The 14,097-nt window shown below is 48.4% G+C and overlaps 1 protein-coding gene across 8 annotated transcripts in view; it reads right to left on the reverse strand.

Moving 5' to 3' along the window:
• Positions 1–14,097, reverse strand: part of CHD4 (chromodomain helicase DNA binding protein 4) — a 30,768-nt gene that overhangs the window by 12,893 nt on the left and 3,778 nt on the right. For 5 of the 8 annotated variants that reach the window (XM_025851861.2, XM_025851860.2, XM_025851859.2 and 2 more), the window contains exons 3-25: positions 12,980–13,101; positions 12,563–12,778; positions 12,225–12,343; positions 11,862–12,103; positions 11,477–11,604; positions 11,094–11,229; positions 10,762–10,940; positions 10,338–10,577; positions 9,248–9,451; positions 8,923–9,128; positions 8,433–8,564; positions 8,256–8,352; positions 7,150–7,341; positions 6,473–6,673; positions 6,145–6,282; positions 5,743–5,864; positions 5,475–5,648; positions 5,001–5,142; positions 4,782–4,913; positions 4,549–4,666; positions 2,067–2,191; positions 1,487–1,724; positions 1,149–1,324 (exon numbers count right to left, since the gene is read on the reverse strand). In XM_025851861.2, the coding sequence (XP_025707646.1) occupies positions 1,149–1,324; positions 1,487–1,724; positions 2,067–2,191; positions 4,549–4,666; positions 4,782–4,913; positions 5,001–5,142; positions 5,475–5,648; positions 5,743–5,864; positions 6,145–6,282; positions 6,473–6,673; positions 7,150–7,341; positions 8,256–8,352; positions 8,433–8,564; positions 8,923–9,128; positions 9,248–9,451; positions 10,338–10,577; positions 10,762–10,940; positions 11,094–11,229; positions 11,477–11,604; positions 11,862–12,103; positions 12,225–12,343; positions 12,563–12,778; positions 12,980–13,101 (3,779 nt within the window). The remainder of the gene's footprint in view (positions 1–1,148; positions 1,325–1,486; positions 1,725–2,066; positions 2,192–4,548; positions 4,667–4,781; positions 4,914–5,000; positions 5,143–5,474; positions 5,649–5,742; positions 5,865–6,144; positions 6,283–6,472; positions 6,674–7,149; positions 7,342–8,255; positions 8,353–8,432; positions 8,565–8,922; positions 9,129–9,247; positions 9,452–10,337; positions 10,578–10,761; positions 10,941–11,093; positions 11,230–11,476; positions 11,605–11,861; positions 12,104–12,224; positions 12,344–12,562; positions 12,779–12,979; positions 13,102–14,097) is intronic. The other 3 variants (XM_025851863.2, XM_025851862.2, XM_025851864.2) reach the window with 2 other exon arrangements.

Below are 14,097 nucleotides of genomic sequence, written 5' to 3' on the forward strand. Positions count from 1 at the left end.
GCCTTCGGCTCAGGTCATGATCCTGGAGTCCCGGGATCGAGTCCCACATCGGGCTCCCTGCTCAGCAGGAAGTCTGCTTCTCCCTCCGACCCTCTTCCCTCTTGTGCTCTCTGTCTCTCATTCTCTCCCTCTCAAATAAATAAATAAAATCTTTAAAAAAAAAAATATGATTTATAAAAGGTAAACAGCAGCTACAGTTACTTATGAGAGAGGGCCACCTGTATACCTGAGTAGCTGAGAGCAGAGGTTATCAATGGGAGGACCCCCCCCGCCCTTCCCCCAACACTCAGCATGTGCTGCCCCAGCCAATCACCCCCATGCAGCCACAGCCCTGACAGAAACCCAGAGCACCTTACAGGAGGGCTGCTGCGACGGAATACCACTGGTCCACAGACCGAGGTCAGAATTTTCAGCCATAGTTACACACAACCGAGGCTGGCAGCACCACCTCCCGAGGAGAACAAAGATAATGGGTATATATGAGAAAAACATAGCAAGGGGGATGGTTTTGAGTAAGAAGGATGACAAAAGATGGCAAAGACTACCAGAAATCTATACCAATTCAAAGAACACTGAGTTGAGGGGTCTAAAGGGGGAGAGCAGAAGAGAAAGCAATTTTGTTTTTTTCATTTTATACTTCACTTCTAGGGGGGAAAATTCTTAAAGAAGCCACACATTTATCAGTTTTCGATTTTTTGCTTTTGGTAAAAAAGACCCAGAAAAGGAAAGGAAGAGAAAAAGGGAAAACAATTCTAACGTTTAAAAAGTACAGGGAAGTAGGCTGCTTAGACATGTATCTCATCTCTTGCCTTTTCTCCAAAGAGACTTGAGATAGCCATCAGAAGTTTATTTGTAGGGTTAATAAAATACGTAAGCAAAAATGAGATTCTGATAAGGAAGAGCTAATATAGATAAAAATTTTGAGTGTGAAATTTGGCTGTGAGTTTCCGGACAGCCACAGCAAAACTGAGAGCATGACTGCCCATATGTGATAGTATTTATTTTCAAAGGAAGAGATGTATCAATTCATCAACATACTTACTAACTTACCTACAGATGTTTTCCTCTTGTCTCAAATACCATCCTGGTCTCAATAACAATTTCCAGACCAATCACCAAGCACAGCATTGCCTTGGACTCATACTCACCCCCATCTCTTCTTCCCGTACCACGTACTGGGCCACTTTAAACGAGCTCAAATATTCATTCATGCCCTGCAATTCTGTGTCTTCTGTCTCATCCTGATTACGGTCCAGAAGTCGCTCAATGGCCTTGTCATCATAGTGGATAACACTGCTATCTTCTCCCTCTTTGTTGTCTCCTCCTATAAAGAATCAGAGGTCCACACCCTCAAAGTCAGCTTCAGCAGCTGCAGTGGTAAAAAATCCCACAGGACCCTAGGGCCAAGTCTCAGGACACTAAATATCAAATATATCCTTTCGAGAGGCCAAACCCTACACCAAAACAAGTTTTCCTGCTAGCTTACCTCCATCTGTGGCTTCATCCTTAAATAGTTCCTCAGTGCCAAACTTGAGGATGTCATCAAGCTCCTGTTTGGACATGGATCCAGTCTTGGAGCCCAGACCGGGCCGAACCACTAGATGCGTCAACATCATCTTCTTCTTTGCCACCTGCGTGATGCGCTCCTCCACTGACGCACGGGTCACAAACCGATATATCATCACCTTCTTATTTTGCCCAATACGGTGAGCTCTGCTAAAAGCCTGAAGTTGGGCACAAAACAAAGTCAGAAACTGAAGTAACCATATTTTCCGGCTTCTGCTCTTGCCCTGACGTCCACATAATAAGCGAGATCCAGCACAAGGCAGCCTGCTTTCACATAAAACACTAAAACTCACCCCCCCGCCCCGGACCCCACCCTCTATCATGTTACTCCAAATAAGACCACAGCTAACCCAAACTCTCTGGCTCACAATAAGATAAAAGACATAAAAAGAATCTAATGTTTCCCCCTGAAACAACTAATTCCAAATGGTGGAGACTTCGCAGAGATCACTTGCATTACCAGTGGGTTACTGTATACGAAGGCCGCTACCTCTGCTCACCTGGATGTCATTATGGGGGTTCCAGTCAGAGTCATAGATAATAACTGTGTCAGCAGTGGCCAGATTGATTCCAAGGCCCCCCGCTCGAGTGGAAAGCAAGAAGCAGAACTGTTGAGCACCCGGTGCTAAGAAAGGAACCAAAACACCATTAGAAGTGTCTCCTGAGGGGTGCCTGGGTAGCTCAGTCGGTTAAGCATCTGCCTTCGGCTCAGGTCATGATCCCAGGGTCCTGGGATCAAGCCCCGCATTAGGCTCCCTGCTCCACAGGAAGCCTGCTTCTCCCTCTCCCACTCCCCCTGCTTGTGTTCCCTCTCTCGCTGTGTCTCTGTCAAACAAATAAATAAAATCTTTAAAAAAAAAAAAAAGTGTCTCCTAAATTCCAATTAATAAATGTAGAAGGCATGTCAAAAATATAAAACATCATCAGGCAAGCACCACTGTAGTAATCACTGTAAGCAAGGTCCATAGATGGATGATGAAATCAATGTGCAAGTTTAAAGAGAAATGGTGCATGCCCATAGTCTCGAATACCTCCCTCATCCAGTTATGGAATGGGTAAGTCATGGGGGTGAAGGGCAGAGCACAGGGAACAGTCAGTGATACTGTAATAGCGCTATATGACGACAGAAGGCAGCTACTCTCATGGTGAGCCTAACTCACAGTTGTCCAATCACTACCTTGCACAGCTGGTACCAATGTAACACTCGTGTCAACTATACTTCAATTAAAAAAAAAAAAGACATTTATCAATATCAATTCTAATGGGAAAACAAGTAAGTTTACCGTGGAGAAACTAAGCAGATACCACCCGAACTGAGTGATCAAGGTTAACATCCCCAGTAATGGGACATTAGCAACATCATGTCCTCCCCCTGATAGGATGCAATGAAAAGAATACAGCATTGCTTCTATGGCATTCTTGCCCAAAATGTCTACTAAGCTCAACCTGCTATGAGAAAACACCAGACAAACCCAAACTTAAGAGACATTCTAGAGGTGCCTGGGTGGCTCAGTCGTTAAGCATCTGCCTTCAGCTCAGGTCATGATCCCAGGGTCCTGGGATCGAGCCCCGCATCAGGCTCCCTGCTCCGCGGGAAGCCTGCTTCTCCCTCTCCCACTCCCCCTGCTTGTGTTTCCTCTCTCGCTGTCTCTCTGTCAAATAAATAAAATCTTTAAAAAAAAAAGAGAGAGAGTGACATTCTATAAAATAACTAACCAGTGATCCTCACAAGTATCAATGGCATGAGAGCAAAGGAAAGAATGAAGAACTGTCACATGTAGGAAAGAGACACAACAACCAAATGCAATGGGGGATCTGGTATTAGACCCTGAAATAGGAAAAGGACATTAGGAGGAAAACTGGTAACGTTCAATTAAGATCTACAGTTTAGTTACCAGTATGCCATCAATCATCATTTCCTGCTTTTGACAGTTATACTGTGATTATGTAAGCAGTTATTATTAAGAGAAGCTGAGTGAAGAATATATATGAACTCTGTATTATTTTTTGCTACTTTTAAGTCCAAGATTATTTTATTTTTTTATTTTTTAAAGGTTTTATTTATTTATTTGACAAAGAGAGACAAAGCAAGAGAGGGAACACAAGCAAGGAGAGTAGGAGAGGGAGAAGCAGGCTTCCTGCTGAGCAAGGAGCCCAATGCGGGGCTCGATCCCAGGACCCTGTGATCACGACCTGAGCCAAAAGCAGACGCCTAATGACTGAGCCACCCAGGCACCCCCAAAATTATTCTAAAATAAAAATTAGGGGGGTGCCTGGCCGGCTCAGTCGGAAGAGTGTGCAACTCTTGATCTCGGGGTCATGAGTTCAAGCCCCACAGTGGGGGTAGAGATTAATAAAAAAAATTAATAAATAAACTTTCTAAAAACTAACTTAATCAAATTAGAAATAAGAAGGAGGGGGAAGAGGGGGAGGAATGGCAGCTATGGAGACAGGTATGCCACGTATTTGCGAATTGAGCTTGGTAAAGTCTTGGTCCCTCTGTGGGACTCAAGATACAACGAAGAGGGTTAAATAAAATGCTCTTCGTGTGGCAAAAAAGAATGAAGACTCCAAAGGAAAAAAAAAATCTGCTAGGAATAGTCCAATACATTCTTTCAATCAAGGCATTCAAAAGCTTTATTCTTCCATTCACAATTGACAAAAACCCTAAAGAACCATACAGAAAAGCAGACAGACAAAAACAAGTGATCCAGGGGCGCCTGGTTGGCTCAGTCGTTAAGCATCTGCCTTCAGCTCAGGTCATGATCCTGGGGTCCTGGGATCAAACCCCGCATATGGCTCCCTGCTCGGCGGGGAGCCTGCTTCTCCCTCTCCCACTCCCCCTGCTTGTGTTCCCTCTCTTGCTTTGTCTTTCTCCATCAAATGAATAAATAAAAAATCTTAAAAAAAAAAAAAAAGTGGTCCATGCAAAGACATGAGTAAATGAGAATGCATGGACTGAAACCACTCCCTCCCACTTACCATTGAAGCGGTCAATGGCCTCTTGCCGCATGTTCCCAGTGATCCCACCGTCGATACGTTCATATTTATAACCTTCATGTTCCAAGAAATCCTCCAACAGGTCCAGCATTTTGGTCATCTGGAAAAGGAGCACAGTTCAATGAAGGGGGAGTCAGATGACAGTTGCTTTCCTCGCGTCGCTGAGGGCGGTCTACTGCTTTCTCCTCAAGCTCCCGGCCCAGCCCACACAATACCTGAGAGAAGATGAGTACACGGTGCCCACCCTCCTTAAGGTTCTTGAGCATCTTCTGAAGCAGCAATAATTTCCCCGATGCTCGGATGAGGGCACTGCCATCATACATGCCATTAGGCATTTTAGGGGCTTCCTGAGAAAAGAAGCCAAAAAGAAACAAACACTGAGCCAAATGGAGCAACTCCAGCGCAGTGGGGGGGCAAGAGGAGACAGGGCGTACCATCGCAGCCACAGGGAAGAGGTATGGGTGGTTGCAGCACTTCTTCAGATCCATCACCACATTTAGCAGAGAGACCTGGTTGCCACCACCTCGAGCATTGAGGGCTTCAAAATTTCGAGTAAGAATGTACTTGTAGTATTTCCTACATGGACAAGATGGAGAATGAAGTCAGACTCGAGAGCCTTTAGAGGACTCCTAACCTTTACATGACTCAAGACACAGTCCCAAGGTCTGAGATCTTCCTTCCAACATATCTCACTTTAGGACCTAGCACCACCACCAGCACCATCACGTGAAGTAAGGTATTTAACTACATAAGAACTATGGCATGAGGTTTCTGTATGATCTCGCTTGCTCCCATCACCAGATGCCTGGAAGCAGAGTACAGGAAGGAATGAGAAACACTCTGCAGACTAGTAGGTGTCTAACTACTTTGACAAAATGGAGTCAACACTTCTATCCCTTCTGACTCACTTCTGCATAGGGCTCAACTCCACGCGCACAATCAGTTCTGTCTTGGATGGCATATTCTTGAACACATCAGCTTTGAGTCGCCGCAACATATGAGGGCCCAGCATGTCATGCAGTTTTTTAATCTGGTCCTCCTTGGCAATGTCGGCAAACTCCTCCAAGAAGCCTTCCAAGTTGCTTCAGAAAGAGAAAGGAAAGTGATATAGGAAATGGGCAACAGGAAGAATTAGAAGCAGAATTATCAGCTGATTACGGAGAAACACACACTTACTGGAACCTCTCGGGAGTGAGAAAGTTGAGCAGATGAAACAACTCTTCTAGATTGTTTTGTAACGGAGTCCCGGTCAGCAACAGCTTGTGTTGGAGTGAGTAACCATTTAACACCCGGAAGAACTGGAGAAGCGTATGGAGAAGGTGAAATTCAGTGAAAACAGTTCTGAGAGAGGACTGCAAACCGGAGCTGTTTCACTGCGCAACGGTTAAGCCTCCACCCCGCCCCCCCCCGCCATCTCCATCTCCCTTTTAAGGCCTGGCCACCAAGGGGAATCACAAGTGAGGAGGGAAGGCAGACACCATTTGACCCTTTCCTCTCCTCCCAGGTCCTCCTCTTAAGGAGTAGGTGGTACTAGAAAACTCAAACTGGAGGCGATAACCTCCCTCCCTTCACTCTTACCTTTGACTGATTGTTCTTGAGCCGATGCGCTTCATCCACGATGAGGCAGGCCCAATCAATGGAACCCAAGATAGCCATGTCAATGGTGATCAACTCATAGGATGTCAGCAGCACGTGGAATTTCACAGATGCCTCTTTCTGCACAAAGAGGCAACCTGGTCACTAACGTTCAACCCCTCCAGTGCAGGTTAACCCAAGGGACTTATGGGGTTTTCCCTCCTCCCGACTGTTATCCTTCTGCCTCACCCCAGGGACTAGAGTCAGAAGGAAGCAGACTAAGCCCGCAGCAACAACTCCCTCTAGGGTGGTCTCCTTCCCACTGAGATACCTTCATGCGAGAGGCTTTCTTGCCACCACGAATGGCATTGTCTTCAAAGGAGAACTCGTTCTCTCGGATGATGGCACGGCTGTCTTTGTCACCCACGTAGGTCACCACATACATATCTGGAGCCCACATTTCAAACTCCCGCTCCCAGTTGATGATGGTAGAAAGAGGGGCACTCACTAGGAAGGGGCCTTTGGAATGACCCTTGGAGAAAGAAGAGAAGTGGTGGAGTAAGGACTATGGGCCCCAGCACCCACCTCTACCACTGCCCCCAAGGCTGGCTGAGGACTGGCATGTGTGCTGCTACTCCTCCCCTCACCTTTGTCTACACGTGAGAATGCCCTGCCTACTCCTTCCCACAGCACACCCACCTTTACAGAGAGTTTAACACCCGACCCCATCCTGTAAGTCTTCCTGTGCTAATTCCACTCACAACTCTGCTTATCTCAACAGGTACTTGTTCCCCTAAGACTAAGGCTCTATGCATCCACCAGTGATTCTACCCAGGGCCCCGTCCCTTCAATCTACCTCTGTGTACGTGTGTCTACCCTATTGTCATTCAACAACGTTCTTCAAGTTCTGTGACCAATTTTTTCCTTCCTTTTTCTCTCTCAAGAGTGAAAAAACCACAAAATACGAAATACCCACACACAAAACAACTAACAGCCCAGCGTTCCTACCTCCTTATAGAGAGAATAGAGGAAGACTGCTGTCTGGACAGTCTTTCCAAGGCCCATCTCATCAGCCAAGATGGTGTCGGTGCCTTGAGCCCAGGAGAAGCGCAACCAGTTCAAGCCCTCCATCTGATAGGGGTGCAGGGTTCCACCCGTAGCATCCAGGTACTCTGGTTGTCGCTCATACTTCACTGTTGGCTGAAGGATGAAATGAAGGAAGTCAAGAGCTGGCAAGGAACTCCCTTCCTTGCATAAGACAGCAGATGCTTGCTCCTCACACATCCTCACTAGATCCTCAAGAGCCACAAAGAACTGTGGGGAAGAAGATCCTCAACAGCTACTGTAACTTTGCGTTTGATTTAGGATCCTCCAGGAAGCAGAGCAACTAACCCACCAGACCGACTGAGATCTTGGTCCTACAGATCTCTGACGGAAGACAGCATCATATAGTCTCCCTAGCAATGCAGTAATTCTGCTAATCAAGATCCACCAGGTCAATAATCCTATGTTCCTCCTAGAGTCCTCTTTAAGATTTTATTTATTTATTTGACAGAGAGAGCCAGAGAGCACAAGCGGGGGGGGGGGGGGGGGAATGGCAGAGGGAGAAGGAGAAGCAGGTTCCCTGCTGAGCAGGGAGCAGGGAACCCGATGTGGGGCTGGATCCCAGGACCCTAGGATCATGACCTGAGCCAAAGGCAGATGCTTAACCAATTGAGCCATCCCCACAACCCTAGAGTCATTTTCTTAACCTTAACAGTCCTTATGTTATATTACACAAATTAAACCCAGAGGAAATAAGCCATGAATTAAGAGTCAGAAGACCCAGGTTCCAGTACAAGTTTCATAAAAGCTTAGTTGTGTGACCCGTCCCTAGGTAACACTTCCTCAACCACAGAAAGTACCATCTCCTATGTTTTTATTTTTCTGATGACGCAAAGAGAAAAGGACCATAGCATCTTCCTCGTTTAGAGATGTGGAGAAGTGGGGAAGCATTCTAGCTCTGAAACTACTACTGGCAGAGCCTCACTAAAAGCACCATCTGTAGACTGGAGCACACAAGACATAGCGTCCCACCCAACAGATTGTACCCTCCTTCCTCTGCCCCAACTCACATCAACTGTAGGAGTTTCAGGAGGCCTCTCCAACTTCCTCAGCTTCACCTTCTTGAGCTTCTTGCCTGGTCGTCCTTCCTCACCCCTCATTAACTCCCTAAAGAAAACAGACATCACACAGCTACCCAAGGTCCTTCTCAGTAAGAACCAACTCCACACCTCAGCAAAGCCACCCACCTGTGGTTCCAATAGCTCTGCTTGAACAGGTCGTAGTCCTGTATCTCCACATCCTCGCTCTCCCAGGATGCCTGATCGTAGGGCAAGTCCCGCCACTTGATCAAGTAGTGGACGTGGCCCTTCTTGTCCACACTGAAAGGTCAAGGAGAAAAAAATCCTCAGAGCCAGACGGCCACTTCTCACTCTCAAAAAGCGCCCATAATGTATGTACCAAACTAGACTTCTGGGAAGGCCAGATGCCACACATATTCAGAATCTCTACCACACCAGTCTCTGGACCTAAAATTACATCTAATCGGTAGTTTTCTCCTCTGGCTCAAATACCAGGATTCAGTCAGATAATAATAATAAAATGACGTATCTCTTTCAAGTTTAAATCACCAGTGACATCCATTTTCTTACGCCCTTTGGCAGCAGTCTCCCAATGGATATGCTGCCTGCCTCCAGTACGCCCAAGACCAACACCAGTCTGGCCCAGCTCCACTGGTACCTGTGGTTGAGAATTCGGTGGATCATCATCCACTCAGGTTTTATCCCATAACGATAGAAGCGTTCCTCCATCTCTGCAAATTTAGGGTCTTTGTTCTTGCGCTTCCGGCTCTTCTCTTCATCACCACCAAAGTCCCCAGAAGGTGGTTCGTCCATATCATTCTTCCGCTGATAGTTTCGGAACATCACTTGACAGTGCAGCTCCAACTGCAAGCAGGAAGAGACATCAGCCACCATGGAGTGGCATCCGCTCCTTCCAGCCACAAGGCCGTTTCTCATGACCCCCTTCACTGCAGCCCCCAGATGTCTAGCCTATCCCAGATTACCTGCAGTTCAGACACCCAGGAGCAGTGCCAGTAAGACATGCCTTGCCATTTCACAAAGAACTGCCGCTCTGGCCGCCCCTCCAGGGGCTTGGGAGACGGAGTACTGGGATCAGCATCTGGAGGCCGAGGCACTGGTGTGGGAGACGGTGGCTGACCCCATTTCCAGATTAGAATCTTCTGAACTTTGCCCTTAAGAGCTGGACACTGAGAGGAAAAACAGGATTCAACATCAAATCATTATGGAGAAGAGGAAATGATACAGCCCGTAAGCCTCAACCTTATCAAGGGATTATTAAAATCTCATTTCAAGAGGTGCCTGGGTAGCTTAGTCCATTAGGAGTCCAACTCTTGGATTCAGCTCAGATCACGGTCTTGGGGTCATGGGATCAAGCCCCGCATCGGGGCTCAGTGTGGAGTCTGCTTGAGATCCTCTCCCTCTCCCCGTCTGCACCCACCCCCGTTCGTGCTCTCTTCCTCTCCCTCCCTCTTAAATAAATAAGTAAGTAAGTAAGTAAATAAATAAATAAATAAAATAAAATACTTAAAATCTCATTTCAAGAAGAACCATTCTAGGTAAAGAATAACAGAATTCCCTCTCCACTTCTGGACTTCAACCAGAATTTGAGTGACACTATCACTCCTATCTGTTTAACAGAGCCTGTAGCTAGACTTCAACAATAACCCAGAACAAGGAAAGCACAGAAAACCGCCAGACCTAGAGCCCAGAATTCCTCTCGTAAGCAACTGAAAAGCAATTAAGTGACCCTATTAGCCATTCCAAACTACCAACACCCCAAGGCTGGGTGTGAAGACAGAATGGATGCCTTAGGCTGGAAGAACACTGCTTTAAGAACACCCCTTAAAAGGGCTGGCAAAGCATCAACTCTGTCCAAAGTTAATCCTGCATTTTCCCAAAGCTATCCCCAGACTACATGAGAAAGGAAAATAACCTGTCTCAGGGCTAAAGACAGAGTTTTCCAATGACCTCTCCTGCACCCCAGCCCCCCAAAGCCTACATATAAAAGAGGTATACCCTTCTGCTAGACTACACTACCCACACCTCCCACCTTGGCTGGGGTCAGTCACTCACCGTACAACGGGGACAGAGCCATTCACCATTAGGGATCTCTGGAAGTGGGGGGTTCAGGCAGTGGATGTGGTAGGATGAAGGACAGGTGTCACAGCAGAGCAGCTCCCCACCATCCTTACAGACACGACAGAATTCCATATGGTGGTCATCCTCCTCTTCTGGGTCTCCTCCAACCTCTTCCAGGATCTCCTCACCCTCTGAATTGTCCTCCTTAGCCTCCCACTGGATGCCTTCCTTCTCCTTCAGTAAAGGACCACAGTCAGATTATTACCACCCCCCACCCACCCAAGTCAGAACCATACCCAACATTCTTTTGAATGCTTCCCAAAGTCCACACCAGCAACACTACCCAGGCCCAAAAGATCTCTATCACCCCACCCTTCCTCTTGAGGGTTCCAAAGGGCCACAGTGGCCAGGTACTCACGCAGTGTGGGCAGCTCCACTTGCCCTCAGGAGCCTTCTCCATATCCGGATCCAGGCAGACCATGTGGTAAGCTCGGGGACAGGTATCACACAGGATGATCTCACCGCCTTGCTGGCACACCTCGCAATAGTCCTGGTGGTCTGTCTCATAACCATCCACAGCAGTCACCTCCTCCTCGCCTGGGCAAGGAAGAGGGAAAGCCCAGTTATTAGAAAAAAACTACCTCCCCCCACCCCTTCTAAAATAAACCCAACCCTGATCTCCTTAGGGAGATTCTTCCCCAGTCATCCCCACCCCATCCCACCACACACAGACCCAAAAAAGAAACACACCTTTCTTTTTCTTTTTAGCGGTTCGCAGTTTCTTGCGGCTGCGGCTACTGCGGCTGGTGGAGCCGTCAGAAACGGAATAGCTATTGATACTGGCGTCATCGAAGTCAGACTCCACATCTAAGTCATCATCCTCACTCTGGCAAAATGAAAAGAAAGAAGGTTAGAGCTTGAAGCCAAAGGGAAGGAGAATGCTAGAGAAGAGATCACCTCTTACTAGGGGTGCTAGAATCCCAGCAAGGATGGTCAAGTAAGAAGCCTAGTCACCATGTCCTGGGGCCAACAGTCCCCACTCTTAGGTGCCTACCGTGAAGGCTAGACCCGGACATAACGTAACATCGTACCAGATAGGGCACCCTCACCACAGGGGTGGGCTGGGCTCTCACCGAGGATCTCTTACGCTTAGAACCAAAACCTCCCAGCTTGATTTTCAGGGGAGCTACTTTCTTGGGTTTAGGCTTCTTGGCATCAGGTACCCGAGGGCTGCCCTTGGGCTTCCTCCGAGCATTGGGACCTAAAATCAGACGAGCACAAGTAAGATCATATAATCCAAACGCACGACAAGGCAGAAGATTGAGAAGATAATACAATGTTCTCCACCTGAGCGGGTTTCCCCATGGCCCAGCTTCCCAAATTTCCCTCGTAAATCCAAGATTCATTTCCCCCCCACACTCCTCTATCTTGAGGATGACAGAAAAGCATCGCCATGCTTCCTCTGTCTTCAACATCCCACGCCCACACCATCCCGCCTCACAACGGGTCCCATTTCACCTTTGCCCTCCTTGGTCTTGGCCTTGCGGATAGGCACCTCCACAGGGGGAGGAGGTGGGGCAACTTCAGTGGCCGTCACCATGCTCTCCACCACAGCCACTGCCGCCGCCGCCGCCGCTGCCACTGAAGCCCCAGAACTGCCTTTGAAGGGATTGTTCGTGCTGAACTCACGCCACTTTGCACCCAAAACCATCATCATCTTGGAGACAGCAATCTTGGGGTTTTTGGCAGCAATGAGGGGTCTGGTGGAAAAACGGACAGGAACAAAGAGGAAAAACTTTAAGAATAAAAGAGAGAGAAAGAGAAGCAAGAAAACACTATACAAGCACTCTCCTCCCCGGGGCCCAAGACCCTCCTGTTTACCGGACAAACTGGCTGAAGGCCTTGTAGTTGGTGAGGGTGCGGTAATCCTCCTCTGAGAACACATGGTCAATGTCTTCCATGCCCCAGTCTTCCAGGAGTTGGGCGGAGGATTTAGGCTCCTGCAGAGAGAGCAAGGTCAGGGACCTGACACCTAGTGCCCACATTTGCTAAAGGGAACCTGAGCTGAGACAAAGGCTTGCAAGCCCAGGGGAGGGGAGTGGAGAGAAAATCATTACAAACAGCGAGAGAAGACACTCGAAGGGGCAATGCAATATGTGGGGGACAAAGGACAGGGCTGCTGACAGCAAGCACGGAACACAGGACAGAGGTCGAGGCACCTTTGAATCATCGTCATCGTCATCCTCCTCCTCCTCTTCCTTCCGCTTGGATTTGCTCTTCTTTTCTTTCTTAGGTCCAAGCTTCTTCTTCTTCTTCTTGCCAGGGGTATAGTCGCTGCCCTCACTGTCTGAGCGCAGAGCCACCTCTTCCTCCTCCTCCACAAACTCCGGCCCCTCCCCAGAGCTGTCCCCCAGCTGCCGGCATAAGAGCATACGCTGGAGCAGGGAAAGGGGAGAGGGAGACAGACACACACATGCTACACACATGCTGACCTCAGGACAGCCCTGAGGCTCATCCCCAGGACCTGGGCCCACCACTCTAGAAGAAGAAACAAATGCCCCCCGCCCCTCAACCATTCTCATCAGAGCTTCTCCCTTCTTCTTCTTATTCCCCAAAACATCCAGTCACCCACTCACCTCCTTTTTTTGGCGCTTGCTCTTAGGGATTTTAGGGTCCCGGGGTTTCTTAGGCTTTTTCTTCTTCTTGAGCTTTGGAGTCTCTGCTTCTGACAAATCCTCTTCTGGGTCCTCTTCATTTTCTACGTATATTTGGCAGAGAGAGGCAGGTAGAGAAAAGATCAATAGCAAAAGGTTAGAGCCTAATCCAGAGGCTTTAGACTATTCCCCCACCTCTTGTCCCAGATTCCACTGAAGAGAACTGCTATACTCACCACAGAAGGAAGCTGATACTCAGGACAAAAACAGACAAAGAGAGAGCTGTATATACCCAAAATAGGCCTGTCAGGCCAGATCAGGCCCACCTCGGGCAGCTGTCCAGACCCCTGCCTCCTTTCCCTCATCCCTAACAGGAGTCCTCTATATGTGCACCAGGGCGGCTGAAGCAAGCTGCTTAGAGTTAACCAAATAAGAGAAATAGGTCTAGACCTTCCTCTAACTGTCCACCAAATAGCCTACAAACCAGGGAATGAAAATGAAAGGTCCTACCCATAAGGCAAAAACGAGAGAATACACCTTCACTACATTCCCAGAACGCTATCAATGTCCAGGGGTCCCAGAAACCACACCCTTCACTACCCACTTTGGGTCATCATTGCTTAAAACCACCAGAATCCTCAAGCCCCAGGTTCAGTTGTCAGCCCAGTATCACACCCACTCCCAAACATAATTTCCTTTCCCCATCTCCAGCCCCACTGTTCCTCCCCAGCTTCTCCTAGGTCAGTAGCCTCTTCTCCCCAGGGGCCCAAATCAGCCCAGCTGTCACCATCTCCTCCACACGCCACCCCCCCATCCTCCTCCCATCTGGCTCCACCTCCTCCCCTGGCTGGAAGCACACACAAAGCCTGGGGTAATACTGAGAGCTCCTGGGCAGGGATAGGTGGGAAGGGGCACGAGGGGGGCGGAGAAGGCCAGGACGCAGCTTCCTTTGTAACTAACACACATTCACACCACCTCCCTCCTCCCTCCTCTCTCTCCTTCTTCCTAAGCCACCCCCGCCCAGGGAGGGGGGGAGTGGAGAAGGGAGTGGAGAGAAGGAGGGAGTGCCTCACCCACTGAGGAGAGGGAAAATGGCTCCT

The sequence above is a fragment of the Callorhinus ursinus genome, unplaced genomic scaffold, assembly GCF_003265705.2.
Source record: "Callorhinus ursinus isolate GAN/ISIS: 27379988/994484 unplaced genomic scaffold, GSC_fseal_2.0 scaffold94, whole genome shotgun sequence".
In the NCBI taxonomy this organism is placed as follows: domain Eukaryota; kingdom Metazoa; phylum Chordata; class Mammalia; order Carnivora; family Otariidae; genus Callorhinus; species Callorhinus ursinus.